Here is a 19667-nt window from a genome sequence, read left to right on the forward strand (position 1 = left end):
ATTCTGGAGCTTTAAGATTTAATGAGTGCCCTGCCGGGTTTCAGACTTGCACAGGGGAGTGCAGTGGTGCATGGGGTCTGTGCAAAGCCCTTGTGTTTTGGCCAATTTCTCCCATTTGGAATGGGAACATTTACCCAATGTCTGTATTCTCATTGTATCTTGGAAGTAAGTAACTTGCTTTTAATTTTACAGGTTCACAGGCAGAAGGGATTTGCCTTGTCTCAGATGAACCTTCGGACTTGGACCTTTGGGTTAACAGTGGAATGAGTTAAGACTTTGGGGGACTTTTGAGTTAATGGTACAATGAGTTAAGACTTTGGGGGACTTTTGGGTTAATGGTGAAATGAGTTAAGACTTTGGGGGACTGTTGAGAAGGCATGAGTAGTTTTGAAATGTGAAAAGGATGTGAGATTTGGGAAGGGCAGGGGTGGAATGATTTGTGATTGGTTCTGTGTCCCCACCCAAATCTCATCTCAAATTGTAATCCCATAATCCCTACATGTTGAAAGAAGAACCTGGTAGAAGGGGATTGGAACATGGAGACAGTTCCCCCTAAGCTGTTCATGTGATCGTGAGTTCTCACAAGATCTGAGGTTTTATAAGGGGCTCTTCCCCACTTTGCTTGCTCTCACCCACTGTCATGTAAGACATGACTGCTTCCCCTTCTGCTATGATTGTAAATTTCATGAGGCCTCCCCAGACATGCAGAACCAAATCAATTAAACCTTTTTCTTTTATAAATGACCCAATCTCCAGTATTTCTTTTTTCATTTTTCTTTTTTTTTTTTTAATTTGGGGCCAGGGTCTTCCCAGGCTGGAATGCAGAGGTGCAATCACACCTCACTGCAACCTCAAACTGCTGGGCTCAAGTGATCCTACCACCTCAGCCTCCCAAGTAGCTGGAACTACAGCCACGTGCCACAATACCCAGCTAATTTTTACTTTGTTTTTGTAGAGTCAGGGTCTCTCTAAGTTACCCAGGCTGGTCTTGAACTCCTGGACTCAAGCAATCCTCCAACCTCAGCCACCCAAAGTATTGGGATTATACATGTAAGGCACTTTGAAGTCATTGAAAAAGCCTTTGAAGTCATTGAAGAATTGAAGCAGACCTTGGAAGGTTTCCTAAAGGAGTGAGAGTGGCTCCAAAAATAACCTGCCTTCTAGCACCAGACCATTAATCCAGAGAATTCACTTCATGGTGGGATAGTTACTCAGAGTCTGCTATGAACCTAACCCCCAAAAAGGTGAAGGAAAAGGCTAGAGGAAAATCCTAAACAATTGACCATGCCTTGTATCTTTCTCTAGAAACCCAATCAACTAACAGAAAAGCTAATTGGAAATTTTAAAATGTAGATGCTACTCATGAGGGCTGCCATCGAGGTAGGAAAACTATTAACTCCAGTGGATGCCATGCTTCTTTCCCTGTATTAAAAAAGTTCCTCACATTTAATAATTTTGGTTAATTTAGATCAGTTTTGATTTAACAGACAGCATGAATCAAATTTAGTTAAAACCTTAATGATGTTGTAATATTTATTAACATAGCCAATTCTCAATATAAAAGATTTATGAATAGCCTAATACTTCTACTTTATAAACTTGCTTTACAAAAAAAATCAAAGAAATGCTCTTTTGAAGAATGAAGTTTCAGGGCTTGGAGGAAAGCGAAAGTGATCATTACAAATTTTTCATAGAACCACCAGGAATCTTTTAATCCATTTAAATACAAATATAGAAGATCAGATTCTGATCTGACATTATTGCTGTATTTTTAGAAACACTCTTCACTCACAAATCCAACATTGCAATGGCATTAAAAATATCTACAGGAAAGGACTGGCATGAAATACAATATTATGACAATAGTTACTGCATTAAAGTGGTAACTTCTCAGTATTCTTCACATATCCCATTGTATGGCTATATAATTTTTACAAGAAAAGAAATCATAAATTAAGGAAGAATTCAAAGTTACAAAGCATTGTTGACTTTGTAAAAGAATTCTTAAAACAAATGTGCAGAAAAAAGGCATTCGACCAAGATGGAGAAGCTGCCAGGTGGAAAGGCTCGTGAGGTCCCGGGAGGAGCTCCAGGGGGAAGCCCATTGTTGGCCTTTCCAGCAGGCTGTCCCTGGACACCAGAAGCAGTGGGAGCCCCTTCCCTGTGGCACCCTGGACTCCCACCAAGGCACATATGACGGACACTGTACTTCTACACATTTATTAGCCTTGGGTATATGGGAACTCTCAGAGCACTTCTGAAATGCATACTTGATTCCTTTTTACATCGAGGAAAGTAAGATTCACACACAAATACCAAGATAACCAATGAATGATGGCCTCGCTGGTGAAAGCAGCCATTGCAGGTAACCACATTGCCCCCCTAGCTTTCTGTACACCATGGGATTAGGGAAAGGTTAAGTAACATTTCTTTTTCAAGTTCATTTCAAACACTCAACTATGATCATTTAAAAAACATCAACTATATGTGCAAGACTGTAAACAGATCTCATTCACACTGACAGCCCACAAAAGGGGGTCTCTGTACCCTTTCAGGAGGGTTTGGGCAATGAAGCCAAAATCTGTATTTAAAATAGGTGTGTCTCATAAGATAAATTTTTAACTTGCTTATTAAAAGTCCTAGTGGACATTCCAAATTAGTAACTTATACCTAGAGAGAGAAAATATAAATGCTTACTGTATAGTTATATAAAAATAGAAATCTATCAATAGAGTCCAACCCTCAAGAAATCACACAATTAGTGCCCGAAGGCTGTATATATATCAAGGAAGGGTGACTTCCTTCCGTGATCTCTAAACAACATCCTCTCCACGTCGGGAGTGTCTAGAGGTTGGGCATTTACCTAATGCCACAGGGTCCACTGGCGGGGGTCACAGCTGCTGGTTGGTGAAGAAGGATTTAGTCTCCCTGCAGACAGGATTGACGCAGAGTGGACAGTTCAGCATCAGCTGCTTGGAGCACAGCTCGTTTGACTGGATGTGTGAATGCACCAAGTCGGCCAGGGCCTGGAAGACAGACAAGAGGCAAGGAGGCATCAGAAGCACAGAGTCTGCTCATCTGCCATGCCCCCTCCTCCATCTGCCCAGGTCAGCGCTCTGGCTTGAGGTTTCTTTTCATCTGAGCGGTGAGCATTTTGGATCAAATTCTACAATATCTTCCTTTCCTGAGAATCCTCAGCTTAGAGAAAGTTAAAACAGAGATTTCAGGAAATGAAATCCTCTACCCCACCCTCTAGACCTTTTCTCTGGAAAGCGGGTTTGAAATTAGACAGTTATAGGTGGGTAGAAATCAGAAATTTGGGGCTATCTGAAGGAAGACAGCAGATAAGGATAAAATTCGATTTTATTTTTCTAATTAATTGGAACTCCAAATGTTCTAATATGTGAGAAAAACCAATATTCTGCAAGAGTTTCTCAGAGGATTACTCTCTGATATGTTCTACTAAAATGGTTGTAACACAGTAGATACCTTAGAGAACAATGGATTTCCATTAAGAGACTCTGCTCTTCTGATGTTTTCAACTCCACACTGAATCAAATGAGAAAAGGGAGGAAAAACACAGACATGTTTTATTTTCCTTTTTTTTTCTTCAAAGAAACTGCTATGAAAAAAAAAATACACACACACACACACAATTCAAAGTCTGACTTCAAGTGTTCTCAGACTTGCTCACAAATGAAAAACAGTCATGGGACAGGACTGAACGTTGATTCTGTTATAAATTATTCCTCAATTCCTATGTCCTTCCCCTTCCCATTACCTTCCCACAGGTGATTTGTTTTTGAATCCTTTTTGTGGTTACACTTGATGAAATTCTCCATTGAAATCTGCTTACCATTCTTTTTTAATTCTATTTTCTAATGCATAATTTTACAGACCCTCCCTAAGTACAATGTTACTTTAAATATAATTTCATATTTGTTTTGATCCCAAGCGCAAAGATGAAGTAAATTAACTTATTGACTCTAAAATGTATATTGGACCCAATTCAGAGTTGGGTTTTAAAATATATTCCTTTTTTTTTTTTTTTAGATGGAGTCTTGCTCTGTCGCCCAGGCTGGAGTGCAGTGGCACTGTCTCTGCTCACTGCAACCTCCACCTCCTGGGTTCAACGGATCACCCTGCCTCAGCCTCCTGAGTAGCTGGGATTACAGGCACCCACCACCATGCCCAGCTAGTTTTTGTATTTTTGGTAGAGGCAAGGTTTCACCATGTTGGCCAGGCTGGTCATGAACTCCTGACCTCAAATGATCCACCCGCCTCAGCCTCCCAAAGTGCTGGGATTACAGGTGTGAGCTACCAAGTCTGGCCTAAAATATATTCTTATGGAGAAAAAGCTAAAGGAAAACATGGGAGGATTGTTTCAGTACCATCCCTATTCCTAGTTCTAAAAATATTCACTGCCCAACAACTGAAATTGGTCTAATAATGATTTACTCAGATAGTTAGGATTTGTCTATTTCCCTTTTCTTCTGGTAGCTTTTCAGTACTTGATCATTTGTTATTTATTTATTTGTTTGTTTATTTATTTATTTATTGAGACGGAGTCTCGATCTGTTGCTCAGGCTGGAATGCAATGGCACAATCTCAGCTCACCACAGCCTCCACTTCCCAAACTCAAGTGATTCTCCTGCCTCAGCCTCCTGAGTAGCTGGGATTACAGGCACGCGCCACCATGCTCGGCTAAATTTTGTATTTTAGTGGAGACGGGGTTTCATCATGTTGGCCAGGCTGGTTTCAAACTCATGACCTCAGGTGATCCACCCAGCTCGGCCACCTGAAGTGCTGAGATTACAGGTGTGAGTCACCACGCTGGATTCAGTGACTTGATCTTTTAGATTAACATTTACATCAGGAGATTGGTATGAGAAAAACATCGAAATTCAGCAAACACATGGATCTCAACTTAAGAGGCTGGTATTCTCAAACTTCATATAGAAGTCAGTTACAACAGAATAACCAATGTTGGCAAAGGGCATTCTCCAACAATGTTGGTGGGAGAGTCAGCGATACACTGACTAGAAAAATACGTAGCAACACTGAAATTCCATGTGCACCTGTAGTCCCAGCTACTCAGGTAGCTGAGGAGAGAGGATTGCCTGAGCCCAGGATTTTGAGGCTGCAGGGAGCTATGACTGTGCCACTGCACTCCAGCCTGGTTGACAGAGCCAGATTCCATCTCTAAACAAATTTATAAAATCACAAAAAAGATAAAATACAAAAATTGTTTTCCAAACATATTAGTATTAAACTAGATTTTCACTGAAGTTTTATCAAGTTCACAATCAGCCAAGCTCAGTGAGCTACAGAGGCATCTTTAATGAAATTCATAGACAGTGCTGCAACCACTTCTTAGCCAATTACAACTTGCCTGCAAATCCTTTATCAGAACCACTGACAAGAAACTTAGGTGCTCCCTAGCTGCACCCATGTCTGATTGATGTCCAGCATGGAAATTCAAAATCCATGGGGGCTGGGTGTTTGCTCAAGTTCTGCCCCCCACCCACTCTCTGCCCTGCCCTGCACCTGTTGCCCAGTCCCAGAGAGGGTGAAGTCTCCTGCAGGCTGGGCCTCCGTCTATCACACGTGGGGCCAGAAACTCTGGCAGAGAAAAAGGAAAGGGTTTGTTGGATACCAACGCTTCCATACTCCCCATAAAAATAAAGCTATATATTGGACACAGGTTTTAGGCGGGCTCTCAGAAGCCAGGACATAGATGAACAAATAGTTTTTCTCCACCCTGAATGACAATTTACATCCATCTCATATTACTAGAAACCAAAGACTTTTTTTTTTTTGAGATGGAGTCTCACTCTGTTGCCAGGCTGGAGTGCAGTGGCACAATCTCAGCTCACTGCAACCTCAGCTTCCTGGGTTCAAGTGATTCTCCTGCCTCAGCCTCCCCCGAGTAGCTGGGACTATAGGTACACACCACCACACCCAGCTGATTTTTGTATTTTTAGTAGAGATGGGGTTTCACCATGTTGACCAAGATGGTCTCTATCTCTTGACCTCATGATCCACCTGCCTTGGCCTCCCAAAGTGCTGGGATAACAGGCGTGAGCCACTGTGCCCAGCCAAAGATGGCATTTATTATTTCAATAATCAGATTGATCACAACCCGGCAGCAAATAGCTAAATAAATGAGTGCATAAAGGAGGTCAAGGAAATCACAACACACATTGATCCCACATTCATTTCATGCTCTTCTCTTAAGTTACAATGACTCCTGTATGCCTTGACAGTCAACAAGAAGCCATGTAACAGCCCTGAGTAAAGGTTACTGTTAGGCAAAGAAAAGAAATTATAAAAGAATAAACCATTTTCCTTTGCAGTTAGTGAGAAGTACAATTCTTTTTTCTTAAAGAAGTGTAGTTGTTTTTACTTTCAAGGAGTCCAGTAACTCAAACTAAACAAAATGATGTCAGCCACAGCGACCCCTGGGTCACCTGGTTCAATGAACACACAGGTTTCCTCTCCCACTGCTGACATGGAATTAACTCAATGTGTTGAGATTATTACTCAGATGACGTATTGTTCAGAAGAATGAGGACACCGTACATGCAAACAAATAGAGTAAACAATATTTCTGAATGATACATTAGTTAGTTGCAGAGAAAGTTTCCTTTTAAAACAAGTCATGATGGGATTAAGCAGATAGGTGCATTTACCTCCTTGGCTAAAACTTGAGAGTACTCGATGTCCAGCTCATACAGCGTTTCAATGTGGTCACTGGTAAATGCTATCGGAACCAAGAGGATATTCTTCCTCCCCCTCTCACAGAGTCCTTTGATAGATTCATCTGTTTGAGGACCCAACCAGGGCATTGGACCAACCTATGCGAAAGGAAGACGAAAGCGTAAGGGGACCATTCCTCCTGATGGTCTGTAGTATCTCCGTGTGCCACCCTGGGCACACACGCTGCCCACTGGGGGCAAGAGCCACTCTTTATACCTGCTTGAATAGGTTTTGATATTTTCACATGGAAGCTTGAATCCTAGAAGTTCCCTCGATATAAATAACAGTTTCTGTCCTTCCAGCTAAAACTAAAATATTAAACCAATGGAACTCCACGAGTCACTTGATTTCCCCTTCCATCTTACTTGCTTGCAGAGTTCTTTCTGCCCTTGGTGAGGAATCAGGTTATGGAACAGCCTGTCTTTGTGGAAGGGCCAAACCTACCATTTCATAACTAACTCATAAAATAAACTTTACCAAAAGAGCTGGCTGCCCGCAGAAGTGTGGAAGCCACCTACCTTGGATTGCCACACCAGTCGGAAGGGGTTGCAGTACCCCAGCCTTTCCATGACTTTTTGGACAGTGGCGCTCACCTCCTGAGGATATGGGTCACCTCTGTTGACCACCTGCAGCAGAGACACAATGGATGTTCAGTCACCAACACTGGGAAGGCCCTGACTATGTGCTGACACGGTGTGAGCCCTGAAACAAAGTCCTCCCTTTCTGTCTCCTGCACCAATGGTGATATGGTCTGAGTTCAATCCCCAAACTTCCTTAGTTCCACCTCTTCATCAGCCAAAGAAAAACCCTGCACTCAATCATCTCTAAGGTCCCTAAGAGGGTGTAGACTTCCATGTTCCATGTTATTCATGGGTCTAAGGATGGTTCTTTCTCTCTTATCTGAAATACGAAGATGACACAGAAAAGCAGGGCAGGATGGGGATTTCTACACTGGTGGTCATTTGAGTAGTGATTTCACAACAGGAACTGAAAGAGGGCTACATGGACAATGTACAGATCTTCTGGATTTACGGCAAACCCCAGTGGAATTAGAGCAGGAAAGCAGCACCTGGGTGCAGGTTACAGGCACCTCCAAGAGTACGACCTGCACCTTCCACTTCCTCTCTCTCCACTTTTCCTGCAACAATGGACAACAGGCAAACACTTTGTGCACAGCAAATGTTTCATACACATTTCCTTGTTAATACCTTTAAAATTTTTCAATGCAAATTTTAATGCTTTAAATATTTACTGTGTACAGACTCCCCAGCCCTCACCTGGCTTTATTTTCTTCCACAGCATCTATTACCTGCTAATCTACCACACTGTTTTCCTATGTTATGTTTATTATCTTTTCTCCATACTCTCTGAAGACAAAGATTTTTGTCTGTTTTCTTCATTTCCATATTGTATGATATGGATAGAAACAGTGCCTGGAATATAGCAGGTGCTCAATAAATATTGGTGAAATTAAATATAATGACAAGTTGGGTGCAATGGCTCACCCCCTGTAATCCCAGCACATTGGGAGGCCAAGGTGGGTGGATCGCCTGAGGTCAGGAGTTCAAGACCAACCTGGCCAACATGGTGAAACCCTGTCTCTACTAAAAATACAAAAATTAGCCAGGTTTGGTGGCGGCCCCTATAATCCCAGCTACTCAGGAGGCTGAGGCAGGAGGATTGCTTGAACCTGGGAGACAAAGGTTGCAGTGAGCCAAGATTACACCACTGCACTCCAGCCTGGGTGACAGAGCAAGACTCCATCTCAAAACATGTATATATTATATAGACTCCATCTCAAAACATGTATATATATATATATATATATATATAGACTCCACCTCAAAGCATATATATGTGTGTGTGTGTGTATATATATATACATGTTTTGAGATGGAGTCTTGCTGTGTCAAGACTCACATGTATATGTACTGACATATGCTATATATATATATACTATATATGTGTCAGTATGTTATATACTGTATAATATACATAGTATAGTACAGTATAGTGTGTGTATATACGTACTGATGAACTATTTTGTGATTATTACTACTGGTTTGTTTAAAAGCCATGGGAGGCATAAATGTAGACGGAGTGAAGGAAACAAAGCCGCCATTGGGACAGCAATGCAGTAATTGCACAAACATGATCTACCTGTGGATGCTAAGATTAGAGCAAAGTTTGAGGAATAACAGAATCTCTGTATTGTCTCAGAGTATCTCCTCCAAGATTTTTTAAATTACAAAATGAAAAAATATTAATTGCAGGATGGATCAACATGGTAGATACAACCTTAAATGAGTGACCAGGGATCACATCACCATTAGAAAAGCACATTGACATCATGGACCCCCGGGTGCAATGCATGGAGCAGGGCCCTGTGGGTTCTTGCCAACGATGCATAACCGCAATCTAATCATGGGAAAACTTCAGACAGATCCAGATGGAGGAACGCACCACAAAACAACTGACATCCTAAAAATGGCTCCTCAAAAATATCAAGGTGCGGCAGGGCATGGTGCCTCACACTTTGGTAATCTCAGCACTTTGGAAGGCTGAGGTGGGTGGATCACCTGGGCCCAGGAAGTTGAGACCAGCTTGGGCAAATGGCAAAGCCCTGTTTCTTCAAAAAATACCAAAATTAGCTGGGTGTGGTGGTGTGCACCTGTAGTCCCAGCCACTCAGGAGGCTGAGGTGAGAGGATCACCCGGGTCTGGTAGGTCGAGGCTGCAGTGAGTTGTGACTGCACCGCAGCACTCCAGCCCGAGTGACAGAGTGAGACCCTGTCTCAAAAAAAAAAAAAAAATCAAAGTGATGAAGGAAAAGCCAAGTATAAGGACTGTCACAGACTGGAGGGTGCTGAGGAAACCCCACACCTACACACAGGGTGGGACCCTGGACTTGGTCCTGGAAGAGAAGAAAGACAGCTTTGGAAACAGAGGTGACATCCCCACGAAGCCTGGAGTGCAGGGAACAGTAGTGTGCCGGTGCTGGCTTCTTAGTGTTGACAGCTGTAGAGCGGTTGTGTGAGATGTTAACATTCGGGGAAGCTGAGGAGAAGGTGTGCGTACTCTTTTAACTCTTTACTCTTTTAACCAGTTTCCTGCAAGTTTAAAAATTACTTCAAAATAAAAAGTTTAAAAGGTCATTAGAAGTAAATGTAGGGGAAGAGAAGAGCGTGCTAGGTCAGCGTTCTCTCTCAATCTCTAACTGTCCTTCCCATGCCAGACTTATCCTTATGACATTGTGGCACTTCCCGGTCCCACAGGAATGCTTGAGCAGCAAAATAACCTGGAAGCAGCGTGTTCCACCCCCAGGTGAAAGACTAAGGAAGTGAGACCAGGGTGAGGGGAGGCAAGGCAGCACCTGGAATCCCCACATACAAAAATGGGTTTTGCCCGGGCACAGTGGCTCATGCCTGTGATCCCAGCACTTTGGGAGGCTAAGGCAGGTGGATCAGTTGATGTTGAGACCAGCCTGGGCAACATGGTGAAACCCTCTCTCTACTAAAAATACAAAAAATTAGCCAGGTGTGGTGGTGTGAGCCCGTGGTCCCAGGTCCTCACACAGCTGTGGAAGGAGAATCGCTTGAATCCAGGAGGTGGAGGCTACAGTAAGCCATGGTTGCACCATTGCACTCCAGCCTGGGCAACAGAGCGAGACCTCATCAAAAAAAAAAAAAAAAAAAAAAAAAAGCAAATGTGTTTGTTCCAAGTTGGTTCAAGAGCTTCCCTCTGGCAACCCAGGCAAGGTCTCACCGTACATAGGATAAGGAGGCAGGAGGATGGACATGGGCAAAGTACTGGCTGACACCAGAAAAGGAACTGCAAACCCATTAAAATAGGCAGGCTTCCAGAAGAGAGGTCCAGAGAGAGGAATTTATTTCCAGAGCCTCCTACCTCCCACACGAGGCCCAGCAGAGATGACGAGTGGAAAATCTACAAGGGCTTGTCCCTGATGGCCACCAGGGGGCGGTAAGGCCCAGTTACAAGCATGGCCCCAGACACAGGTTGGCTCCATTCCCAATGTTGTTAAAACCTCAATCACACCTATGAAAATATAATTCTCCACCTCTCCGGCTTGGAAAGCACTGTTTCTAGGACACAATGCTAGTTCTGAGCAGATGAAACTGGTTACTTATTCCAAGCACTTCTATATTATCATACAGCACACTAGCTTGATCATTCTTGTTTCCAACAACGAGACAGCTATGGCACAGATTGTAGCATCTGGATGAATATGCCTAGTATAATATGATGAACTAAAGAGCAGCCAGATCCCAACTTGGTCCTCTGTATTCACTTGCAAAAAATGTGACCCTGGGTCTTAGCAAACTGCAGTGGCTGCCTGGAACTCAAATAGCCCCTACTAAACCCTGAGGACAAAGGCATGGGATTGAGAGGCTTCATCCAAATGGAGACCCTCCCACTCAACACACAGCAACATCAGGCTGAGCTCTGATGACAAGACAGGCAAAAGTAACCTTCTCTTAACTATTCCACTTATTAGAAAGTCTTACATTTGAATATATCTTCAAGTTACCATTTTAAAGAAAAGAGGAGCCAGGCGTGGCGGCTCATACCTGTAATCCCAGCACCTTGGCAGGCCAAGGCAGGTGGATCACCTGCAGTCAGGAGTTTGAGACTACTCTGGCCAACACGGTGAAACCTAGTTTCTACTAAAAATACAAAAAAATTAGCTAGGCATGGTAGTGCCTATAATTCCAGCTACTTGGGAGGTTGAGGCAGGAGAATTGCTTGAACCTAGGAGGCAGAGCTTGCAGTGAACTGAGATCATGACATTGTACTCCAGCCTGGGTGACAGAGCAAGACTCTGTCTTGAAAAAAAGGAAAAGATCTATTTAAAACATTAAAATTTGAATTCATTGTTATGAGGTTTGAAGAAATGAGGCTAGTTAAACTAGCAGCAAGTCAAGTATCAGGAAAAAGAAAATTAGCAGCACATCTGAGATTTGAGAATTCATTCTTGCACTGGGCTTAGGACATAATGGAAGCTAGACTCATTTTACACATTTAGAAAATGAAATCACCCAATCCTCTATCAGTAGGTCATACAACAAAACATTCTTACTTACGGACATTGGCAGTGAGTGAGCAGAAAACAGAATGACCACCTCGCTTCTCTTCTCAAGTGGAAAATGGTCCAGTTCCTTTAGAATGTGGTCTGCAAAGCACTGTGGGAATCACAAGAAAGGAGGATAAAGACGAAGGGAAGAGAGAAATGGAAGGAAAAAGGAAATATTTTTAAAATGAAGGCTACACTAAAATCTCAGAGCAACCCTCAAAACTCAGACCTCTCTTTTTTAAAAAATTGCAAACAGTCCAGCCTCTCAGCATTGGTTTATTATCAAAATGGATCATAACGGTTTCAGGGGCCTGGGGAATTTGCTGGGAAACTTCTAAAGCTAATGGCTCACTGCAAATGTGCGCCGTGGATGTGCTTCCCCTCGGGAAGGACAGGGCACACTTCCAGATGGAAAGGAAACACAGATGGGAAGGAGAAGTTGTTTTAAGATGTTTCATTTGCTCTGTTAGCAGGAAAACAGCTTACAGGGTCTTTCTAAAGCCTCCTTGGTTTGGCTTTCAGGCATACCACATTAAATACATTAGTCAGAAATAGTAGGGAAATAAGAAAATACTGTTCTATTTTTACAATTTTCTTCTGAGTCTTGTATCCACATCAAGTCCATTTTTATAAAAACCTTCACAGTAACAGATGACAGGTGATACACACCCATTAGATTCACAGAGTGGGGAAAGATGTGGTAAACTCAGGGGCGCATTCAGTCCCATCTGGGGAACTTGGGAGAGAACATGGTTCCTGCCTCTCTCTCCAAACCTCTGTCCACCAGACCAGGGCGCTCCCTTCGTCTAGCTAGCACTTTCTGATTCACGTCGATAGGTGCTGAAATACCAGAGCTGAAGGGGCTTTCTTTCATCTTATACTTGAATCATTCTCTGCCATTTAGCTTATAAAAAATGCTACAAAAGACAGAAATGCGTCAACTGAGAAAATCAGAATATGAATGTAAATTAAGTAAAAGTTTATGTATTGATGTTAAATTTACTGAACTTGAATGTTGTATTGTGGTTATGTAAGAGAATATTCCTGATTTAATAAACACACCTAAGTGTTTAGGTGTAGATGATGGTGATATATGCATAACTTATTCCCAAATGGGTCAGAAAAAAAAGCATGTATATACAAACACAGAGACACACACATATACACACACACATAGAGTATGTAAATGATAAACCAAATGGGATATACATGTTAATAACATGTCAATAGGCCAGACGCAGTGGCTCATGCCAGTAATCCCAGCACTTCGGGAGCCAAGGTGGGAGGATTGCTTGAGCCCAGAAGTTCAAGACCAGCCTGGGCAACATGGAAAGACCTAATCTCCACAAAATTTTTAAAAATTAGCAGGGCATGATGGCACATGCCTATGGCATCTGAGGAAGCTGAGGCAGGAGGATCACTTGAGCCCAGGAGGTCAAGCCTGCAGTGAGCTATGAACATGCCACTGCACTCCAGCCTAGACAACAGAGTGAAACCCTGTCTCAAAGTAATAGTAATACATGAATATAGGTAAAAGAGTAGATGAGAGAGTTCCTTACACTATTTTTAATCTAGTCACTTTTCTGCATATCTAAAATTATTTCCAAACTGTCCATTATAACTTTTTAAAAATTATAAAGGTCAATTTATTAGATACATGTAAATCTGCACTTGTTGGTAGTTTGATATATTAGTGTCAGTGAAAACAATGGGATAAGCAAACCAAACTATTCCCTAATAAATATTAAGATATGATTAATCTTTCCAGAACTCTCAAAATTTGGTAAATAAATGCCTAAGGCATAAAACAGTACCTAAAGGTAAGTTCCTTTTTCAGAATTTATAACGCAAATTCTCAGTAAATGTGATAGGATTAGACACAAATAAAACCAGTATTTTCTGGTCTTTGCAGGGTTTGGAAACTAAGGATGCTCAGAAAGGATTATTTTTGGACCTCAGCCTAGATAAGGAGGCCCACTGCAAGGTTTAGACTGGAGCCTAGAACGTATATTTGCTCCAATTACTCCAACAGCTAGATAAATACCAATATTAGAGAAAACAGTAATAAAATGACTATTTGGAGTAATTACTACCTATGCCAAGTAGAAATGTGAATTCAAAATGGAATTTGTAGTTTTTAACTGTATTTTTAGTTTTAGTTTAGGGTTTTGTTTTCTGGTTTCCAAAAATGTCACATCATATCCAAAGCTTAGTGTTTTGTTTTGCTTTTTTTCTTGGCTTGCAAAACTGCAAGTAAAAACACAAATCATACAGCTTGCAACAGCCTCTAAGCCATCCTCAAAACTGAGGCGCCATGGGCAAGAAGTGCTATTTAAATCACCTAAAACCCATCTGCAGTATTTTCTACACGCAACCCCGCTGCAGAATGAAAGAGGCACCGAGCCTCTCAGAGCCTTCAATCATACCATCTAGAAGGGCAGATAAATGCCTCTAAAATTCCCTTTCATTTTATGAACAGAGACTTCCTCAGTTAAGAGACCTTTCCATCGTCCCGCTTCCCCCCTTTTCAAAGGGCTGAATTTTAATGCAAATCTAATTACTCACTCGTTCAGGGCAGGCAGATGCTGTGCAGATCCCTCCATTCCCTGCTACCACATGTCAGTGCTGACCTGAAACACCCCTCCTTTCCAATCACAGGCCTCCCAGAGCAAAACCCAGGCTGCTGGTGCTTCAGGCAGTACCGGCTGGACCCAGCAATACAGTCGTCAGTAGTGCACACAGAGACCGTAACTACACCCACCCCTAAGGGTAAGCCTTCTTTTCACTTTTTACTTAAAATTGGATTTCAACCCAAGTGTTAACCCTTTATATGCCTATGAAACACTGCTCTAGGGATAGCTGGCCTGATTTCAATGATATCTAGCACCATCTAGTGGTCACAGATTTCAGTGACACCAGACTTTAGAAGTTGTAAATAGGGTTTTTTGCCAGGAGTCAGAAAACCTTCAAGGAGTGAAAAATAAAATCTAAATGACTTAATATTACCCCTACCTAAAATAACTCAAAAGCAGAAACTTATACTAGGAGAACAAATTATATTTGCATAATTTAGGGCAATATTTTACATATTTGACAGGCAGAAAAGAATAAGGTAACATAAGTTCAAACCTACTAATTTTAGAACTGTAATTTTAACTTATTCTCCTAAAATCAAGCATCTGTTAATAAAAATATTATAAATGTAAACTGTATAGAAGAAATATGAAATTTCTTTTAATATGTGAAACCTTCTCAATTGAAACATTCAATTCATTTTCGTGTCTCAGAACATGTAGCTATATTACTTTTACATTTTTTAAAATCTTTCGACATTTTAAAAGATTTAGAAAATAGAAAATTTAATTCGTTGGTTAGTCATTCAATCTCTAAATGTGAATTAGCTGAAATACCATGCACAATCTTTAATGATCTTTGGTCATGGGAAACTCAAAATATCATTTCGTGATGGTTTGGGACTAATAGCATTAATGTGAAGAACGAAGAGTCTAATCATTTTAATCTTTAAATTCATTTTCTCTTTTCTTAATAAATCAAGAGTGTAATACTTTTATTTAATCCCTAACACACAATTTAAGCAACAGAACAGTAAGGCTCAGAAGGATGTCCATAAACCCAGAAGGGACAAGCAGCTGATTCACACTAGACAATGGGGTGACGTGCGGCTGGCAGTCACTGGCTTACCTGAATGAGGAGGCGATGTGTGGGCCACCTGTCAATAGTGCTCCACTTCATCACGGGCTTCCGTCCCACTTGATTATAGTATCTGTAAATGGCATTTAAGCTGCTGCCTGAAATATACAGAGGCCACTTAGTAGATGCATTTTGATTATGATGAAAATAAAAAACAGACTTGTAAAGGTAGTATATATAAGTTCAAAGCAGTAACTGCTTCTATACTGAATCAGTCTAATTACAATTATTTCAATACTCTAAAGTGCATATAGCTTTAACTACCCTGAAAAGGAAGATCACTAAAAAGCAATCTATTTCAACAGACTTTCAAAGATTACTGATGTCAGTTCTAGTGAAAAACAAGATGGCTGTAGAGTTAGAAATATAAGCAGTCATATTTACAGGGACAAGTCTTACAATTGAAAGTATGTTGGCTGGGCGCGGTGGCTCATCCCTGTAATCCCAGCACTTTGGGAGGCCGAGGTGGGCCAATCACCTGAAGTCGGGAGTTTGAGACCAGCCTGACCGACATGGAGAAACCTGTCTCCACCAAAAAAATACACAATTAGCGGAGCATGGTGGTGCATGTCTGTAATTCCAGCTACTCTGGAGGCTGAGGCAGGAAAATCACTTAAACCCAGGAGGCAGAGATTGCAGTGAGTCAAGATTGCACCATTGCACTCCAGCCTGGGCAACAATAGCAAAACCCTGTCTCAAAAAAAAAAAAAAAAAAGAAGAAGAAAGAAAGAAAGAATTTTTTTTTCACAGTTACAAAGATTATCAACCCCATCACATAAAATGTATGGGATGGGGAAGAAAAGAAAAAAGAAACTGAGCATTTTCCCAGCATGCTAATTATAGTCATTGTTTTACTCTAATATAGTTCTTCTTTTCTTTATAGCTATTTCATTTTACGAAGTTGTAATTTTTAATACATATGCAATTCTGCATGCTGAGTATTTTGAGCATTTTTACTAAATATTCTGAGATAAATATTTTCTGTGTTACAATAAAAGCTTTATAATGATTTTTTGCTAGGTTGGTTGGTTTTGAGATGAAGTTTTGCTCTTGTTGCCCAGGCTGGAGTGCAATGGCATGATCTCAGCTCACCGCAACCTCCACCTCTCCATGCTTTCCATCACCAATCCACTGGGCTCTCTAACTATAAGAACTATTAGTTAGGTTTCCGATTTAAAATGTTAGTCAGGAGAGAGCGTATTTTAAATCAAATATACCCTCAGACTAAGACTCAACTTCCAAAAGGATAGACAGGTGCCATTGTGGTGAGTAGAATACAGTGAATCAGAAGAATTCCAGTGGACCCCATTCAAGGTTCAGAAACAGTCTCTCCAGGAATCAAAAAGTAGTCACCACCATGTTCACATTACAAACCACACTTCACAGGCGGATATCATTTTCATATGTGCACGGGGGCATCTGGAAGCTACATTAGCACTTTCAGGTTGCTTAGAAACATTCAATAAACAACCCAACTTTTTGTAGTAGCACATTTCATAAAGAAATAATAATTTAAGCGGAGTGCCTATAATCCCAGCACTTTAGGAGGCTGAGGAAGGTAGATCATTTGTGGCCAGGAGTTTGAGACGAACCTGGCCAACGTGGTAAAACCCTATCTCTACCAAAAATACAAAAATTAGCCAAGGGTGGTGACGTGTGCCTGTAATCCCAGCTACTCAGGAGGCTGAGGCAGGAGAATCGCTTGAACCTGGAAGACAGAGGTTGCAGTGACAGAGTGGGACTCTATCTCAGAAAAAAAAGAAAAGAAATGATAATTCAAACTCTTGAGGGTGTATGAGAACTCAGGCATTTAAATGGGTTCTCTGAACAAATATTTAAGGCACATAACAAGCTTTGACTTTTTCTTCCAATAGTCTTTTGATTCTCCTTATGGTTACAGAAAATGATAAACATTAATATCCAAAAGCAATTTGGGACTAAGAATGTGCTGACCTCAATCCTTGCAATGAATGCAAACAAATGTATCTGTGGTGACAGTAGCAGCTTTGCCTGCAAGGAATGATACAGAGATTGCCAAACACAGATTATTCTTCAGCTCCAGTTAAATATACAGAAAACAACAAGCAGTAACATTTTCTAAAATCGGGAACACAGAGAATTTTGCAAAGGAAACCCCAAACTGGGCTTTAGTTTTACCAGCAACCAACCAATATATCAGCACAACAGCAACAACAAAATACCACTATTGCCCATGTTGTGTGGGCCTCTTTGCTTTCAAAATGGGAACAGTTACAATCTTTGCTACATCAATAAGAAAATCTGTGGCCAGGCGCAGTGGCTTATGCCTATAAGCCCAGCACTTTGGGAGGCCGAGGTGGGTGGGTCATCTGATGTTGGGAGTTCAAGACCAGCCTGACCAACAAAGAGAAACCCTGTCTCTACTAAAAAATACAAACTTAGCCAGGTGTCGTGGCACATGCCTATAATCCCAGCTACTAGGGAGGCTGAGGCAGAACCATCTCTTGAACTCGGGAGGCGGAGGTTGTAGTGAGCCGAGATTGCACCATTGCACTCCAGCCTGGGCAACAAAAGCAAAACTCTTTTTTTTCTGAGACAAAGAAAGAAAGAAAATCTGGGTAGCCATAAAAAGAAGGTTTATCACACAAACCTACAAAGTGTCTTAAGGTTCATTTACTGATCCATTACACAATAGCATTAAAGCACTGAGCACTTACCAGCCACTGCCTACCACCCACCATTTGTAATTCCCAGCCAAGTGGCCAATAATTCAAGGGACAGATGGACCATGAGATTTCAAATGGACTGACCTAAACTCTCATGTTTAAAGAAGACAGGCTGGATTTGCCATTCAAATTGCAAATGATTCATCCTTCCCTTCGGTACTTAGACTCCTCGTTATTTTTGCCGGCACCGCGTCTACCTGTCCACTGTGAGAGAGAGATGCCTTACCTGTGGTGGAGCAGCTGTACTGTGGATATTGCGTGAAAGCAATAGCCCTTTCTAGGCCATCTCTTTCCATCTCTTCAATTGCTTCTTCTGTTAAAGGATGGACGTACCGAAATCCAATATAGTATTTGTGAGGGGCTATCAGGAAGCACATGTGGAAAGGAGAAAGTATTAATGTTTATATAGATTCCTTGGAGTCACCAAACATAATGCAACACCCAGAACAAAGAACAGCTAATATAATTTCCTATGGCACTGACGGTGAGGGCAAGTTTAGCATATTCCTTGGATCTTGTCCACTCTTCAGCTGGTATGTGGACTTTTAATCAGGATTTTCTGGGATCAGCACCCCACCCAGACACCTTTTCTGCACAGTGGTTTTTAAAACTCAAACTTCTGTTCCTAATTCTCTGTTTTTGACTGGCATGAGAGAGCCTCAAGAGAAAGGAGGAAAAAACAACACTTATTCTAAAATAGGACTTCCTCTTGCATACCAGACACCATGGTAGACACTGTGTGTTATTTTTTTAATCATTTAAACCTTGTTTTTCAGATAAGGAAAGAGACTCTGAAGGTTAACTGAACTGCCCAAAGTCATACCTTGCAGGTGGTCAAGCTGGAATTAGAGCCTGGATCCCCCACTCCATGCTTCTCGCTCCTCCCAGGTTCCCCTACCCTGCTCCTATTACCCAGTTCCCCAAATCCCCAGGCCACCTTGTTTATATAAAAAAAATGCAAGAGCTCTTGGATACGTTAAAAAAAAAATTCATTGATAATAAATGATTAAAATGATTCTTCTCATCACACAGATAAAACAATGCTTAATGTGGAGGTACCACGTGGAATTTAAAGCCACTGTTCTTGATGTCTAAATGTCCTACACCTGCTACATATCCTCGTGTTCTTTCCCTGTCCCTTCCCTGTCCTTTCACCAATATGCTCCTCTATATTCTTCTTCCTCCTGCATCTCCCTTTCCTGTATTTCAAAAATATTCACACCACCTAACTGCTTAAGCATACATAAAGTCATAAAACTGCACGTTTCCTAAACGTACTTAGTCTTGGTTCTTCGCCTTTTCATAGGATTACATATAACTTACACTCAGAGGTGACAGTGAGAATCAGTACATGAATGTCAGATAGTACGAAAACCATGACAATGTTACCATCCAAAGCAT

General features: G+C 41.4%; 1 protein-coding gene across 9 annotated transcripts in view; it reads right to left on the reverse strand.

Annotated features, from left to right (window-relative positions):
• The window catches only part of FECH (ferrochelatase), an 81933-nt gene that overhangs the window by 42921 nt on the left and 19345 nt on the right, over positions 1 to 19667 (reverse strand). For 8 of the 9 annotated variants that reach the window (XR_008476090.2, XR_013525927.1, XR_008476091.2 and 5 more), the window contains exons 5-11: positions 18493 to 18627; positions 15553 to 15659; positions 11861 to 11959; positions 7278 to 7385; positions 6693 to 6857; positions 3490 to 3549; positions 2864 to 3026 (exon numbers count right to left, since the gene is read on the reverse strand). Coding sequence is in view for 2 of the 9 variants with exons in the window: in XM_035271200.2 (XP_035127091.2) it covers positions 2892 to 3026; positions 3490 to 3549; positions 6693 to 6857; positions 7278 to 7385; positions 11861 to 11959; positions 15553 to 15659; positions 18493 to 18627 (809 nt within the window). In the remaining 7 variants the exon portion in view is untranslated. Of the gene's footprint in view, positions 1 to 1502; positions 3027 to 3489; positions 3550 to 6692; positions 6858 to 7277; positions 7386 to 11860; positions 11960 to 15552; positions 15660 to 18492; positions 18628 to 19667 lie in introns of those variants that run through there. The other variant, XM_035271199.3, reaches the window with a different exon arrangement.

The sequence above is a fragment of the Callithrix jacchus genome, chromosome 13 (assembly GCF_049354715.1).
Source record: "Callithrix jacchus isolate 240 chromosome 13, calJac240_pri, whole genome shotgun sequence".
Lineage (NCBI taxonomy): Eukaryota > Metazoa > Chordata > Mammalia > Primates > Cebidae > Callithrix > Callithrix jacchus.